Source organism: Gossypium arboreum, chromosome 7 (assembly GCF_025698485.1).
Source record: "Gossypium arboreum isolate Shixiya-1 chromosome 7, ASM2569848v2, whole genome shotgun sequence".
NCBI lineage: Eukaryota > Viridiplantae > Streptophyta > Magnoliopsida > Malvales > Malvaceae > Gossypium > Gossypium arboreum.
Window position 1 is genome coordinate 104418878 of NC_069076.1, and position 16910 is coordinate 104435787.

The following is a 16910-nucleotide window of genomic DNA, read 5'->3' on the forward strand; positions in this document are numbered from 1 at the left end:
CCCATTTTTTACGATAGGCCTTTTTTATGCATTCTAGATTTAATTTTAAAATTTCTATAATAGGCTTGTTTTTATTATTATGTCTTCCACATCTTGGGCTATAATTGGGCTTGTTGGCCCATCTCTTTTTCTTTATTATATTTTTTTTGAACGGAACCTCTTTTTTATTATTAAATATTTACTTGTAAACATATTTATGTTATATTACTAAAGAGAAGGAAGACAACAAAAATAATATTTACAGAAATACAAAATTGAAGTTCAAGGATTAGTAGTATATTTAGACCATTCGTGTTAGATTCTGGATCAAATAAATTTGGATTCTAAAATTTTCATTCCGTAATTTAATTTGAAATTTTTTGGTCGGATTGAATCCTTATTTGTTATTGTCATTTAAGGTTCAAGTGGTTTTGGATTCAAATTACTTAGAGTTCAAGTAATTTTATGTTTGAATTAGATAAATTTAATTATTTTTCAGATTAGATAAATTTAATTATTTACTTTTTATGATAAAATTAAGTTTTAATTTAGATTATTTTAAAATCAGGTCAAAATTTAATAGTGATAAGATCAAAGCAACCCGTTTAAAATTTAAATAAGGGAGCAAAAGGGCACTAACGGCACAAAAGACCGAGCCTAGACAAAACTTGACATGACTAAAATAAAACAAAAAGAAAAAATAAACGAAATAGGAGGATAAACGAATCTCGAAGCACATTAAACTTCAAGGCTAAAAGGATTATCTACTAAAAGGATTATCACGTGAGAGGTAAAATGCTTTTAAGGATACTTTATAGACGCATCCAATATTTCGTCATATCCTACCTTCATTCATTCTCTCTGAACAAAAGCACTAGCTTTAGTATTGAAGTGCTAACTCCGACGCCCCCACAGCTCATCCATTTTTCCTTTTTGCAGGCTCTCTCAATTTCATGGCTCAACTACTGGCCTAAATCCTGCCCGACCCAAGTTGACATTAAGACAAGTACGTACATACTTACATATATAAAGGAAGAGAGGAAGAAAATAGGAGAAATTTCTTATCAACAAAATCCAAACATTTTCACAGCTAATTCTTTTAATTCACTGTCTAATGATTGTACGTTTGTTTTGTCTTCATTCTTTTTTGGCCAATGAAGATTTAATACAAATACATTTTTTTCTTCACCACTACATAACAACCACGGCTTTTAGATTAACTACCAATTATATATTCTTTTTTATTATACACAATTTGCCCATTTGCGCTTCTCTCTCTCTTATAAACTTCATTGCTTGTGTAAAAATCCTTACTCATCTGTAAAACCCCTTTTTTCAATATGGGAGACTTAAACACTGAAGGCCCTTCTTCTTCTTCTCTTCCTCTTTCTTCAAAGTCTAATTTACCTATGCTTTACTATGGTCTCGTTGTAGTCGGAACAGCTGCCGTTGTATTGGCTGTATACAACCTTATCGTCATCCGGTGGTGTACACAGCGCCCTGATTATTCTAGGCAAAGACAAACCCGACTTGCCGAAATGGCCGCCGGGCAGACTTACGAGAGCCAGAGTAGGATCATATTGTCGTCGAGCTTCAAGTACAAGAAGGGAAGCATCGACATGGGGTCTGAAGAAGCCGGCGGAGAACATGAATGCGCAGTTTGTTTATCGGTTTTTGAAGATGGAGATGAAGTGAGGCAACTACCAAGGTGCAAGCATTCTTTCCATGCTCCTTGTATAGATATGTGGCTCTATTCTCATTTCGACTGTCCACTGTGCCGTACCTTAGTGGATCCTGAGCCTTCTCCAATTCGTCGAAGACAAACAGAGGAAGTTTCACCACAGAATCCCGGAGAAGATGTTCTAGGCGTCCCAGTTTTAGTTTGATTTTTTTGGGGGGAGGGGGTCTCTCTGTTGATTGACTAGAGGTAAGGTAGGGATAGTCTGAAAAAATATATATGTGGTGGGCCTCATATGAGATGCGTGACCATGTTAACAAATGACTAAAAATTGACAAAGCCAGCTGCCCATGTGGATACAGTGCAGCTCATTTTTGAGCGTTCAAATGGGGCCAGGGTATTTTGTTATTTAGCAGATACCTTACTCGGGTTCAGATGTGAGTGTGATCTATGTAGTTATTTTTTTCTTCATTTTTTCACATATGTGAAGATCCTTGACGTTCATATCCCGATATCCAAGTTTGAAATATAAAGTAGTCCAAGAAAAATAAAGAGTCTAGTAACCACCACCAAACCAGCTATCTCCGGTTTTGCGCCTGCTATGGTGGGTGCTATAATGTGACTACAAACACTGCAATGCATATTAGGCATGAGCAAAGCTCGGAGTGCAGTTTAAGTCAAAAACCGAACCAAAACGAGGTAAATAGTGCAAGACAAGCTGACAAGCACAAGAATCCAGCAAAACAGATTCATCGATGATGTTCCAAACACAAAACACATAAACTCGACGAAATATGCAGCAAAGTATCAAACAGAAATGAGGCAATGGTATGTGTCCAAATAGAATGAATTCACAACCTATTTACCGCCAAAGCATGTAGAAATTTACAAAATATGTAAATTTATTATAGTTACTGTGTATTTCCATACCCTGACACTCGATAAACTCTGGCACAAGTTTTCCCAAATGTTACAATCCAAATGTATTTTTGCCTTCCACAACGGAGGGAATTTTTATATTGTATACAAGAGTAATTAAGCATACTTACTACATCCTTCTCAAATTGTCTAGCCTTGCTTGTAAGTCACTATCTATCCCACCGTCGTCATTCCCGGTTGCTTCTGCCTGCGCAACCTTACCCTTTGCAGCTGGTGCAGAAACAGCAGCTGATGGTGCATTGACAAGCTGCGAGTTAAATCAAATAAGCAGAGTTAGTATTAGGGAAAGAAATACGAGCTATTAATGTTTTGTGCAAGAAACGGTTAAAATAGCACCTCTTGATTGATATCGATTCCGATTTCATCAAGAACTTGGCTCACAAGTTCTTCTGTTTCTTCCTCTTCTTCATCACCTTCCAAAGCATCATCAATAGCGTCACCCATTACCTCACTAACCATCTCCATCTTCTCGTTCTGCATCTCAAATTCTTGCATAATTTTCTGCAACGACGGCAAGTTCATCTGCCTGTTCATCCGGCCCATTGCCTTTGTCACACCTTTCATTGCTTCTCCCATTGCTTGTGTTGATTTCATTGTCTGGAAGTTGTACAGAAAATTAGTCGAGCTGTAAGGGTTGAGCAGAACATATTTCAAAATTTTCTATAATTGCCCTCTCAAGAGTTGTACTTACCAACTTTCATCTACTTACCACGCACAACAAGAGACCATAATTTTTAATGTGAACAATTAACACTTCAAGTAATTGACACAGATAAATGTATAGATAAAAAACATACTTGAATTCGAAGAGATACGCCTTGGAGCTGTGATTTCAGCTTATAGAACTTTTCAATTTGATGTCGAGTTCGGATAAGGTCTTTCGCCATCACCTTTACAGCTCCCTGAAAAAAGTTTCCATCAATCAGAACATTTTGAGGTTGTAGGCTACATAGGTGTAAAGCTGATTCATGTTTCGCATAGATCATGTATAATAGGTTCTAAAAGTAAACCTAGCTCCCAAATACGAGAGAGGACAGTACAATCTTGAAGCCGAATGAAAAAATAAATGACCACATCAACCCACTAATGTCAAACAAAATAGACATACACACAATCAAGCAGCCAAGTGAAAAAAAAACAAAAAAATCAAAGAATGCAAACTCTTGACACGTATATTCGATGCATTTTGTTTACAGATCGGGAAGAAGAACATGGAACATCAACTTTTCAGACAAATTGTAAAATGCATCTGATAAAACATGCCGTAACACATAAGACAGTCATCTAGTGCAGAAATACATCAGATTTACACAAAATCAATGAAAAAGCAAACTTGCATGTGCCAAAAAGCAGAAATTTCTTTTCCCGTGATTGCCTTAAAAGAAATTTGTCGAGCAGATAAGCACTTGACCCCAATACATACTACTTCTAAGACAAATATAATAAGACATGCATCATAAAAAAGTCAGCAAAAATGAAAAAAAGGAAAAATATTGATGTAGGAAAAAAATAATTTACCATCTGCCCTTGCTTTGCAGTTTTCTTTATCTCTGCAATCAGTTTCTTCTCTTGGTTCTGAAGACCTTGCCTCTCCCTCTCTATCTCTCTAATAGATTTGTCCAGCATCCTCTTATTCTCCCGCAGAAGCTCTGAAACCAAAAAAAAAAACATCAATATTTTCAGATATTACACAAATTCTCAATACGAAATCAACGATATCATTTTATATACACCATCCAAATTCACAGCCTAACTACCTCCAAAACCTGGAAACAACAGGAACCATCAACACCATTTAACCCACACCATAAAATGCGTGACTTACCGATTCTTTTAGCTTGCATCTTTATGAAAAAACAACATGGATTCAAACATTTTCCATTCGATAATTTATAAAAGCCTATTGAAATTTGAAACAAATATGAACAAACAACCACACAAGTGATCAATCTCATTATCTAAAAACGAATAAACAAATAGCATAGAAAAATTGCATTTCTTATCATAATTCACAAACATTTCAAAAATTAATATATGTTTAGCATTCCGTATCAAAATTCTGAATTATAATAATAATAAAAAAAGTCAATTTCCACAAATCATTGCCAGAAAAATACACTCAACTGCTACTTTAATCATTAATATCATCCAAATACTAAGATCTTTATCTGGGATCACTTCAATGATTTGAAACTAATATGAACAAACAACCAGTTAACCATTCAATAATTTGCAATACACCATAAAAATGCATGACCCGCCTATTTTTTCAGCTTGCATCTTTCATAAAATTCAAGAATTCATAAAACCCTATCAAAATCTGAAACAAATATGAACAAACAACCATGCAAACAATCGATCTTATAATCTAAAACTAAACCAAATAAAAACAAATAGCAACCTTCCCCCAACAAAAAAAAATGCATTACCATAATTCAGAAACATTTCTAAAACAAACACAAAATTTATCATTCCACATCAAAATTCTGAATTACAACAAAAAGCAATCAACTGATTTCCACAAATAAACTCCACCTGCTATTTTGATCAGGTATATTATCCAATTACTAAAATCCTTATCTGGGATCACTCCACAAAATCCAAATCGCAACAACCAAAACGAAAATCATAGACCCTTTTTTCGACATTAATGAAAATCCGAAACTAATATGAAACAAACAACCATTCAGTAATTTGCAGTACACCATAAAAATGCATGACCCACCTATTCTTTCAGCTTGCATATTTCATAAAATTCAATAAATTGTAAAACCCTATTGAAAATCGAAACAGATAAGAACAAACGAACAAACACAAATTTTAGCATTCCACATCAAAATTATGAATTACAACAAAAAGCAATCAATTGATTTCCACAAATAAATTCCACCTGCTAGTTTGATCAGGTATATTATCCAATTACTAAAATCCTTATCGGGGATCAATTCACAAAATCCAAACCGCAACAACCGAACCGAAAATCATAGACATTAATGAAAATTCGAAACTAATACAAAACAAACAATCATTTAACCATTCAATAACTTATAATACACCAAGAAAACGCATGACCCACCTATTCTTTTCAGCTTGTATCATTCATAAAATTCAATAATTTGTAAAACCCTATCGAAATTCGAAACAAATATGAAAAAGCAATCATGCAAACGACCGATCTTATAATCCAAAACTAAACCAAATAAAAAAACAAATAGCACCCAAACCATAATTCACATCATTCCTGAAATGAACACAATTTATCATTCGACATCAAAATTCTGAATTATAACAAAAAACGGTCAATCGATTTCCATGAATAAACGCAATCTGCTATTTTTTATCACGTATATCATCCAATTACTAAAATCTTTTTTTTTTCTGAGATCAATTTAAAAACCCAAAAACGAAACGATCAAACCCAAAATCGTAAAACCTTTTTCGAAATTAATAAAAAAATTAATAATTTAATCCCAAAAAAAAAAACGAAAAAAGAAAACCAGGTACCTGCGGGAGTTTTTCTCTTCCCAAAGAGGAAACTCATGTTTGATCGATACTACGAAAACTGTACCAAAAATGAATCGATGGAGGCTTCAAGGATCCGATCTGATGTTTAAGAAACGAGGGTTTTTAATGGTTGGATTTAAGGAAGAGATTGCTTAATACAGGTGATTTTATGGCTCTGCTTCGAAGCCAATACCGACTTTTATTTTAATTTTTTCTTTTGCTTTTAGTCTTTTACGCGGTATCGTTATAGTGGCTAAGGAATGGGAATTTAGAATAATTAAAATTTTATTTAAATTTAATCGTGGCTTTATATGAATTATGTTGGGATGAAATTAGAAAAAAATTTAAATTAAGTAATTAAATTATAATTTTTTTAGAATTTAAAATATAATTTTATTATAATGTTCGAACTTTTTTTTTTGGAAGTATAGCATGGGTTATTTCAATGTTATAGCACCTGGTACGCATTGGCTTGGAGCTTCTTTTCCACTTCTTTTTACCCTGAAAAAGTTGAGGCATTTTGCGTTCTTGAATCGGTCATTATCTTTCGGCTAACTTAGCCTCCTCTGTCCCTAGGAACTAATAAGGGTAGTACAAAGGATATTGCCCATCGATTATGCATTTTGGCCTGATATTAGACTTTAACTTAGACGAATCTTGCGGATAAACATTAAATTTTTGAGGAATTGGATTTTTATTAATATTTGCATTACTTAAGTTGATATTCTCACTTTCGCTTTGTCTACTCCTACTCATATGGGTGCTTCTCTTAAGGCGGAACGCTCCTCATCATTTTAAAAGGGACTAAATAAATTTTTTTAAGCACTAAAGTGAAATTTTATTACTTAAATAAGAGAATAAGAACAATGATGGGTCAAATATATGCAATTTTTGTAAAAATTAAATCTATAAATCTATTTTAAAATTTAAATTCGTTTATTATCCACGCTAAATATGAGTATTATTATTTAAACCCTAATCCAAATTAATTAAATTTTCTTCGAATATCCGAATTCGTTAAATATCATAATATTTTTTAAAAATATTATCACAATATTTTCTAAAATAATTTTTTAGTAAAATGCAGCTTGATTATAACAACCAACAGAATGGGGAATATTCCCCCTAAGCATTTCGATGTTGTAAAATTGTTGGAAAGCGAGTGAAGGAGTTCTTCATCTGCACCAATGCCTGTGGGATTGAGATGCTATCTTAGTAATTCAAATTCCAGATTTATCGATAAAGAAAACCCAGAACCACAGACAACCAAAGAGAAAATTAAGGAAAACCCAATTAAGAATTAAACTGAAAAAGCCAATTCATGGATTAAAATCCAGATTTTTTTTTTCTAAATTTTCAATAACAGAACAATAAGCTTCAAAAAGGGTACACAAAAGAACCAAAGATTAACTCAAAGGAAATATAGAAAAAATGGTTGTTTAAAAGGAGGCTTCAAGTTCTTTAGCATAGAGCTTTACTTGTTGTTCTATTAAGCTTAAAACACCATATTTTTTAAACAAGAAAACCAAAGATGAAACTTACACGAGGAAAGTACAAGGATTTCAGGGAGGGAGAAGGCAAAGAGAGAAGGAGCAACCGCCGGTAGCTGAAAAAGGTGGCGGCTTCAACATGGGTTTGAGATGGCCCTCATCAGGGAGTGGCAAGATGGCTGACATTGTGTTCGGGTTTCTCGTTTTGGATTAATTATAGAAAGGTAACTAGCTTTAGTAAAAAATAATATAAAATGCTTGGTGTCCATCACTCAATAAATTCATATTCATATTAATAATCCGTCAGTGAATTAATAAAATTTTTAATAATAGTGATTAATTTAAATAATTATTTTAATTAAAGAGTTTAAATTTAAAAAAAAATCATCTAAAGTTATTAAAATAGAATTTTAGAGTGACATCCAATTAAAGGTACTCATGATTAGGATGAGTCAGGTTTAAGTCAGACCCATACAATATATCTAAATCAAATTTCTAAGTTCGGACTCAGTTAAAAAATAAGTTCACTTTTTTTTTCAAGCCCAACCAATTTTAAAAGGTAAATCGAGGCTCACTCGATCAGCCCATATTTAATTTTTTTTAGATTAATTTTCTAACACATCAAAAATATTTATATAAAACACTACCACAAATATAATAAATGTTTTTATATTAAAACACAAACAAATATAAATAAATATTTATTGTATTAAATATAAATTTTAAAATTTTATATTTTAGGTTGAGTTTATTTAGTTGAGTAATTTTATTTTAGGTTTTGGGTAATGAATTTAATTGTTATTGGATTAGTGATTTAATATAAATATAAATATATATAATTCTTAATTAATATATATAATTAATATAATATATTTTATAACATTATATTCGGGTCAAGTCAGATTTGGGTCAAAAATCTTACATAAGGCCCAATTCATATAAAAATATATTTTAAATTTTATCTAAATATTATATTTTATCTAAACTCTCTATTTTTTTAGTAGAATTTTTTAACTTGCACAAATAATTCAATACATGATGAAGTCTACATCACATGTAGTTTACTTTCTTGTTTTTTTACATGTTTAGATATTGCGTGGTTGATAAGACCCAATTGAAGAAATTTGATGGGCTTAGTTGAAGGCCTATGAAAAAAAATAACAATGGACTTGTACACGCCGAATAAATCATGTCGGCCAGATACCAATCTGTCCGAATAAAATATTAAAATAAAATATTTGAAATTTGAGAATATTTATAATAAAATATTAGGTTTAAAAAATAATTTTGAGGAGAAAAAAAGTTATTTAAAATATGGGTTAGACTTAGGGCCTGTTCTTCTGTACTTAAAAAAAATATTTCTGACTCTAAAAGTATTTTTAGAATAAAAGTTATGCAGAACAAGCTGCTTTTGGATTAAAATATTGGCTGAAATTTTTAACTTTTTAGAAGTATTTTTAAAACATACTTTTGAAAGGAGAAGTTAAAATTTTTAACTTTTCCTCTCCCAAAAGCACTTTTAGTGCTTAATTACTTTTCACCCTCCAATAATATAGTACTTCTTCTTTTTTTTCTTGGTGCTTAATTATAAATGTGTTAAAATCATTAATTAAAAATAAAAATATTTTTAAAATACTAATTACAAATATTTAATAGTTATATTTCAATATTTAAAATGTAGTTTATATATTCTAATTAAATTTTATAAGTAATTAATATTTATTACTTAAAATATTTAAAATTTATATTTTATACATTAAAATATTAACAAGTTATAATAATTTTTTATATCCTTACTAAAATATAATAGTGTTAACTAATTTAAATTTTATTTAAATGCATATTCATTACTTGATAATAATATGTGTAAAATGGACATTTTATTTCTCAAAAGTACTTTTTGACAATAATGTAAACACTCAAATTTTAAATCAAATCTTTTAAAAATATTTTTCTACAAAGATTTTTCAAAAGTATTACTAAACTAGCCCTTAAGCGCAAATATTTAAAGTTTGAGCTCGACTCAATTTAACTCATTCTATCTCATTTTTAAGCTTACAATTTATTAATATTATAACATAAACATTAAAAAAAATTAAGTTATCTATATATAAATTTAATTAAAAATAAAATTTTACTTTTTTCCATTTTTTAAATTTCATGTAAAGTTTTAAAAATACAGGTGGATGATGACGTTCCAGCTTCTGATTGGACTAAAATTTAGTGTTAAACGGGTAAGGGAAGAAAAAGTTTACGCATCTATTTGGGAAAATATGTATAGCTTAAAGGGTAATTTTTTAAATAAATTTTTTAATAATTTAATTATGAAAATTTACAAATTGATAATTCAACAATTTAATTTTATTTTTCTTGGTTTTAGTGTGCTAATTATGACAGCTTTTAAAATTGACATAATAGTAACTTTAACTATTAATATTTATACATTGTGTCAATCAAATTTATGTGAAAGAGTAAAAAAAATTAAATTATACAAAGTGAGAATTAAATTTTTAGAATCAAAACTAAATTGACACATTCTATTATGTCTATTTTAAAAATTACGACTGCTAATCAACTGATGAAAAATTAAATAGTTAAATAATCATTTTGTAATTAAATGATAAAATTACTAATTAAATGAATAAAATCCCGTAAAATAATTGGAACCCAACAAATTATATATATTTACATATATTAGCATGACGTTATCACCATTACGTAATGAGTAACAAGTGGTGACATAAAGGATGCTTTTAATGAAAATATATACATATATTATTTTGGTGGATAAAAAGGAAAAAGGACAGTTCTGTTTTTGTCTTATTGTGGTGGATTTGTCAAATTATTTAGGTTAAATTTTGCTATTACTCCTGTACTTTGTAAAAGTCATGAATTTAGTCTCTTACTTTAATTTGATCAATTTTAATCCCTGTAATTTTTGAATCAGTCAGTTTAGTCCTTATACTTTTGTATTTTGAAATTTTAGTCCCGACCCAAATAGTAGTAGTTAAATTTAATTAGTTTTAGATTTCATCTATATTCTCCAATTGAATCATTCTAAGTCTCTATACTTTTCAAAAATTAAAATTTCAATCTTGATGTAGATGATAGTCATTAATCTATTAAATGAATTTTTAGTAAGTAATATGTGGAAACAATAAATTGACATAGTATTACACATATGATAATATATAGCATTACACATATGATAATATATTTATCACGTCAAAATTTAGAAATAGTAAAACTTAACTTGATGAATTTAACAGTAATTAATTAGTAAGGATTGAAATTTTAAAATTTAAAAAGTACAAGGACTAAAATGACCAAACTAAAGTAAATAGATTAAATTCATAATTTTTGCAAGATACAACAACTAAGTTAAATTTAACCAATTGTTTAAGACGGTGAGACGAGAGTCAAAACTCATCACATCTTTCCCAACTACTACTTTTTTTTTTCCTCGGGAAAATGACAATTTAACCTTTTCTTTGTTTTTCCATTTTATTTCTCGTCTCACTTCCTATATTACCCTTTATTCTTATATTTTCAATAAAAACGAAGGTTACATTATATATTGGGCAAATTACATTAGTAGTTATTTAATTATGAAAAGTTATAAAATAATTATATAATTATTTAATTTTGTCTTTTTGATCACCAATTAACTAACGTAAAAATAAAAATACCTAAAAATATAAGATAGTTGAGTGATAAAAATAAAAAACTGAATAGCTAAGTGATTATTCTATAATTTTTATAATTGAGTGACCGAAAAAGAAAAAAATTATAATTGAATGACTACTAATGTAATTTATCATTATATTTTAAGGATGAGAGAGAAAAGGGTATTACATGCTCAAAATTGGACACTATGCAAAAACTTGAACCTATGGAGGGATAAAAAATTATTTTAGGGAAGTTTAAATTGAATTATAAATTTTAAGAAGGCCAAAGTACAATTTTATTATTGTATTAAATTGCTATTTGAAATTTTAAAATGATTAAATTAAAATATTATCCTCGTATTTTTACTATTGTATTAAATTAAAACTTCGAATTTTAAAAAACTCAAATAAAATTTTATCATTAAACCTGTTTGTACTTTTTTTCTTCGTTATAGGATATTTAAATCTAGATGTCAAAATTTTAAAACCCATTTACCTTTAAATAATTAAATTATAACATTGACTTTAGAAGCAAAGTTAGAAATTTTTTGGGGCCTGAATTAAATAATATATTTTTATGATAGTAAAAATGTAATCTTGTCATTTTAATAGTCTATATCTTTATAAATTGAAAGGATTAAATTAATTTTTATCATTTTGGGGAGTCAAAATGTAATTTTACCATTACTAATTTAAAATTTTATAAATTAGAAAAATACTTTAATAGAAAATTTTTCATTTTAGGGGTCGGAGTATTGCCACTCCCTTAGATCAGTCATTGATGGACTTCAATATTATCTACAAAATAAGATGATACTTAAAAAAGGGTAAAATTTGAAAAAAATTAATTTAATTATTTAATGGTGAGATCTAAGTAGATACTAAATTATATTTTTGTTTAAGGTTTACTAAATTTGAAAAAAAATCTAATCTTTGATTTATCTTATATTAAAATTTGAGTTTAGATTAAAAATTTTCATTATCACATAAAAACAAAACTTGTGGATTAATTAAATAAAATTTGAGTAGTTGGATAGCTTGAGTTTAATTTGATCTATTTTTCTATAAAATATCTCATTTACATAGCTAAACATAACTATCACTCAATAATAGGGACAATTTGGAATATAAAACCATTAGTTTGGGGTAATTAGGCAAATTTCCAAGTTCTAGAAGGAAAAGAAAAAGAAAATTATTAACTTGAAAAATAAAATACAAGCAAAGGAATCTACTGGATTTTAATGGTGGTGGGTGGAATAAGAAATAAATCAAATTTTGAGTTGAATAAGTCAAATAATCACTTGTCATTTTAATATGTTAATTAAAATCTTTATAGTTGATCAGTTGAAGTGAATCGGTTGGATATTTTATTTTCATTATAATTTTTGGTTGAATTATGATTTTGATAGTTTTACTACGTGTTAAATTTTATGATTTAGTCCTTATATTTTAAAATTGAGTTAATTTAATACTTTTATTTTGATAAATGATTAGTTAATTATTATTGTTAAAGTGTTGGTGTCTCCAAAACATTAGAAAGTAGGAGGATTAAAATTCAATATTTTCAATAGTAGTGTCTCCAAAACGCTAATTTGACCCATACTTTCCAAAAGAATCCATTAAATTTTGGCATGATTCTGAAAATGTTTGAATAAGAAAGAAAATAAAAGAAAAATAGTATAAATTTAAAGAGAAATAGAGAAATGAGTAGTTGAAGACTTGAAGTTGAAGAGTTTTTGGAGAGAAGGGGACATGCCCAATTTATTCCCTACATAACAATCCTTTGCTTCCTTCTTCATCTTCATGTTGGTGCCTCATCAGATCCCATACCTCTTTCTTTCCTTTTCTATTTCGCCAATCTTTAGCTGTTAACCCTTTTGTCTTATTCCCCTCATTTCATCTCTTTTCTTTTACTCCTTTATTCATACATACATACATACATATATATAGAAAGTAGGGTTTTATTTATTTTCTTGGATTCATGATACGTTGAAGTTCTTTTATTTGGTAAAGTGGCTGCTGCTACTGTTATAAATGATGTTCTTGGTATTTTATTTATTTTTTATTTTGTCTGCTGTTTTAGCATTTTGGGTGCCTTTTTTTTTTTTTTTTTTTTTAACTTTTTTATTTCTTTAACTTCATATCTAAGATTTTTAGTTGTTGCTTGGGGGGTGGTTAAATTATCTTCAAAGGGGTTTTATCGCGTCCGTACAACTATTATTGTCCGTACACAATAGCTTATATATATATATATATCTTCTTCTTCACCTGCTTCTTTAATCTTGGAATATTGAATTTCCAAACACTATATTTCTGCTTTGTGATCCAAATTTTCTTTTTTTGTGTGTTGTTGATTGGTTAGTTTCACATCCCAAGCTCTCAAATCTGTTTTCCTTGTGTTATATGTGTGTGTATATATATATGGTAAGGGTTAGGGGTTGTTAAGGGATTGAACCCGGAATTAAGTGTTTGTTGAGGGGATTTTCGATTCTTTGGAAAGAAATCTATGAAGTGTCGGTCGTCCATAGCCGATGGACTCTTCAACAAGTTGTTGTTATCCCTAGCGAGGTTTTGTCTTCAGACTCTATCAAAAGCCTGAGCATGAGCATAACCTTATCCTCGATTGTTTGATAAGTCGAACTATGCGCATTTCGCATGGTTGGACTCGGACCCGTACTAACTAAACATTTGATAATGACACAAATCCATTGCTATTATTGCTTTCTTTTGTTATATATGTTGATTCATGTTGTATGAGTGCATGTCACTAGGAATTCCCTTAATTGTATGCATCTTATGATATGTTGCTTTACTCTTCATTGTGAATTTTGTGGTTTCTTTGACAACGAGTTTGTGAATCTGGGTTTTGAATATCATTCTTCATGGAATTCAGATGAACACCTTTCACCTTTGATCGTGTGTGTTAGGAGTCTCGAAACAAACCCCGATTCCATGTTCCCTAGTTGTTTTACCGAACTCTTTCTGGTATCACTATAAAATCCATCTCCGACATGGATTTCTCTTGTAAAGGTTAAGATTTACTTTAACTTGGTCACCAAGAAATCTTATTTCTCAAGGTTTCTTAATTAATTAATATAATCTCTGACCGATAGAATTATATGAGTAATGACGCCTTGTTTGGTTTTATGGTTGCATATATTGTTGCTTACTTACATACTTAAATCGGACCTAGACATCCATAGCTCATTTGATTGTTCTTCTTTTTCTCATTTTAGTGGTTAATCTTGGAGAAAAACAATACATTTGTTTATAAGGATCTTCCGGAATTTGCATCGGAACTGAAGAGGATTGCTGAATTTGGATGGCTAGTCGGGTTCGAATCTTGCCGAAGGAAAATTTACTTATTAGTTGCCCACCGTGGTGGAATTCAAACGAACAGCAATTTGTTGAGATTGTACCACAGAATGTGAGCTTGAAGAAAGCAGAAAATCGCTCTCAACTATATCATAATGCAAAGCGTTTCGATCTTCAACTACTAGACCACGAACCAACATTAGCTGAAGCAGGTGTCACGGGAGTGAACAATTCGCAATGCAATTCATCGGAATCTGGTATTTGATGCTTCTGAAACTGCTATTTATCGGAAATTTTCGGTTTGGCATCATTTACTTTCTCATTTTCACCAATGTTGTTACTAAGTAGGTATATTCAATGGCTAACATTTTCACCAATTGTTTGCCTACCATCACAGATGAAAGAAAAAACCCACTATAAACTTAGAAATTAACCTAGTTCTTATGCTTCCTAGGGTTTAAATACAGGAAATACCCTATGTTTTACCGATCTCTTTCTCACATTCATACAAAAAACCTGTCTCTGGTACAAAGATCTCATAGGAATTACATCTCTTGTAATTTTAAAAGTTTAAGTTCTATCGTATATTTACAAAATCTAGTACTTGACCATCAAGAAATCCTAAACCTAAGCACCAAGTAATCTTCAATCGATAGAATTTACCTGAATCCAACCTGGTACTTTGCTTTAGTTCTTGAACAAGCTGGAAAGGTGTCGTAATTGTTTTCTTTTGCATCAGGTCAGGTTGAAAGTTGCAGGAAAGACATCGAAGGTCAAACGAAGCCGGTTTACTTGCTTAACAACCCAAACACATTGTTAAGCCCTTCTCATCCAAACTATAACCATTCAATGGTATGTTTGGTAGTCTTTATTAACTTCATTTTAATTGGTTTTGTGTTAAATTTAGTATTTTCTTGATCCCATTTTAGGCTTGTGCTCAATATCCTTACACCGATGCTTACTTTACCGGGCTATTTACTCCGTATGGGCAACAGACTATTGTAAGATCTCTCGATCCGTGAATTATCATAGCTCGGCATTGTTATGCAAATATAATCCACCTTGTGACTGTTTTTCTTATGTTTTGAACCCGTGATTTAAACTTTGATCGTATTCAGGCCCAGATGACCGGAACTGCACCAACTCGAATTCCGCTGCCTCTTGATCTTGCAGAAGACGAGCCCATTTACGTCAATCCGAAACAATATCATGGGATTCTCAGGAGGAGGCGACATCGTGCAAAGGTCGAGACGCGAAACAAACTCGTTAAATCTCGAAAGGTATACGGATTTCATATTTGCTTTTTAATGATCTCCCATTGCAATGGTTGTAACCTAAGGCTGTTAGATATTAATCTAATTTCTATTTGATAATACATTTAGTATGTTTTTTTTTTTTAAATGATTCTATTAGTTGGAGGTTACTTGACAAGGGGTAGATCAAAAGGGGCCAGACAAGTGGTCAAATTACAATTTTAGTCCTTGAGAAATTTATAAGGAATGTTTTTAGTATAATCCATGCAAAATTTACAAGTTGTCATGTTTCAGGGTTTTGTTTTTTTCGTAGTAATACTGCGTGTATTAATCATGGTTAAAATATGCCATAGGTCTCTGTACTCTTCTCAAATTTAAAATTTAGTCTATGTACTTTTATTTTTAGGACTTTAGTCTCTCTATTTTAAAATTTAAAATATGCCATGGTTAAAATCATGGTTAACATTGTTAAGATTATTTTGCTAATGCAGCCATACCTTCACGAATCTCGCCATCTTCATGCAATGAATCGAATTCGGGGATCCGGCGGACGTTTTCTTAGCAAAAAGAAACCGCAATGGTCCGATCCAACCTCCAATTACATCTTGGATATCGGTTGCTTAGACCAAAAGGATAATAATGGATCGGAACTTGAGAGCCGTTGCTCACATACGGCAGAATACGGTGGTTCATGTACGAGCTGCTCCAACATTTCAAGTATCACCAACAATGGTGGCGACATATCTCGCCGTGCGGTCAGTTCGTGCAATGGAATACAAAACTGTGCTTCGCTTGTCCGGTGAGAAAACGGGCGACTTCAGAAAACGGGCGACAAGAAGTCGGCAACTCATCCTTGGCTTATATATATATATATCAATTATAGTCTTTGGTTTTCATGCATAGTGTAAAATGATTGTGGCAGATTGTACATTATATTTGTTATAAACTTTGGAGATTTTATTGTTTGGCTCTATGGCCACTTTTTAGTTGTGTTTTTCACCGTCAGTGTATTAAATAATAAGTATTTAATTTTAGTATCATTTTGATTTATTTTCAATTCAGTTTTAGAGTTTTGGTGTTTTCA

General features: G+C 30.5%; 3 protein-coding genes across 7 annotated transcripts; 2 read left to right on the forward strand and 1 right to left on the reverse strand.

Moving 5' to 3' along the window:
* Positions 1 to 794: 794 nt before the first annotated feature.
* LOC108489735 (RING-H2 finger protein ATL52-like) lies at positions 795 to 2828 on the forward strand. Its single transcript, XM_053030722.1, has one exon. The coding sequence runs from the start codon at positions 1320 to 1322 to the stop codon at positions 1863 to 1865; it is 546 nt and encodes a 181-aa protein (XP_052886682.1). The 5' UTR covers positions 795 to 1319; the 3' UTR covers positions 1866 to 2828.
* On the reverse strand, positions 2542 to 6373 carry LOC108489726 (vacuolar protein sorting-associated protein 2 homolog 1). The gene is made up of 5 exons (XM_017794440.2): positions 6101 to 6373; positions 4115 to 4245; positions 3394 to 3498; positions 2933 to 3193; positions 2542 to 2843 (listed from the first exon to the last, which is right to left on the reverse strand). The coding sequence occupies exons 1-5, from the start codon at positions 6135 to 6137 to the stop codon at positions 2706 to 2708; spliced, it is 672 nt and encodes a 223-aa protein (XP_017649929.1). The 5' UTR covers positions 6138 to 6373; the 3' UTR covers positions 2542 to 2705.
* Positions 6374 to 12904: 6531 nt separating this feature from the next.
* Positions 12905 to 16883, forward strand: LOC108486690 (nuclear transcription factor Y subunit A-5-like). 5 transcript variants are annotated; one of them, XM_017790874.2, is made up of 6 exons: positions 12905 to 13063; positions 14495 to 14830; positions 15313 to 15425; positions 15503 to 15574; positions 15692 to 15853; positions 16318 to 16883. In XM_017790874.2, exons 2-6 carry the CDS (start codon positions 14581 to 14583, stop codon positions 16627 to 16629), a joined length of 909 nt encoding a protein of 302 aa, XP_017646363.1. In that variant the 5' UTR covers positions 12905 to 13063; positions 14495 to 14580; the 3' UTR covers positions 16630 to 16883. The 5 variants fall into 5 exon arrangements, with proteins under 5 accessions (XP_017646363.1, XP_052886434.1, XP_017646372.1 ...); XM_053030474.1 differs by having other exon boundaries at positions 14534 to 14830; XM_017790883.2 differs by lacking the exon at positions 12905 to 13063 and adding an exon at positions 13088 to 13265.
* The last annotated feature ends 27 nt before the right edge of the window (positions 16884 to 16910 follow it).

Coding starts and splice junctions, on each gene's coding strand:
- LOC108486690 (XM_017790874.2), top strand. CDS start 14,581: ATGGCTAGTCGGGTTCGAATCTTGCCGAAGGAAAATTTACTTATTAGT. Junction 14,831..15,312: donor ATGCAATTCATCGGAATCTG/GTATTTGATGCT, acceptor CTTTTGCATCAG/GTCAGGTTGAAAGTTGCAGG. Junction 15,575..15,691: donor CGTATGGGCAACAGACTATT/GTAAGATCTCTC, acceptor GATCGTATTCAG/GCCCAGATGACCGGAACTGC.
- LOC108489735 (XM_053030722.1), top strand. CDS start 1,320: ATGGGAGACTTAAACACTGAAGGCCCTTCTTCTTCTTCTCTTCCTCTT.
- LOC108489726 (XM_017794440.2), bottom strand. CDS start 6,137: ATGAGTTTCCTCTTTGGGAAGAGAAAAACTCCCGCAG. Junction 3,499..4,114: donor CTGCAAAGCAAGGGCAGATG/GTAAATTATTTT, acceptor AACTTTTTTCAG/GGAGCTGTAAAGGTGATGGC. Junction 3,194..3,393: donor GCGTATCTCTTCGAATTCAA/GTATGTTTTTTA, acceptor TACAACTTCCAG/ACAATGAAATCAACACAAGC.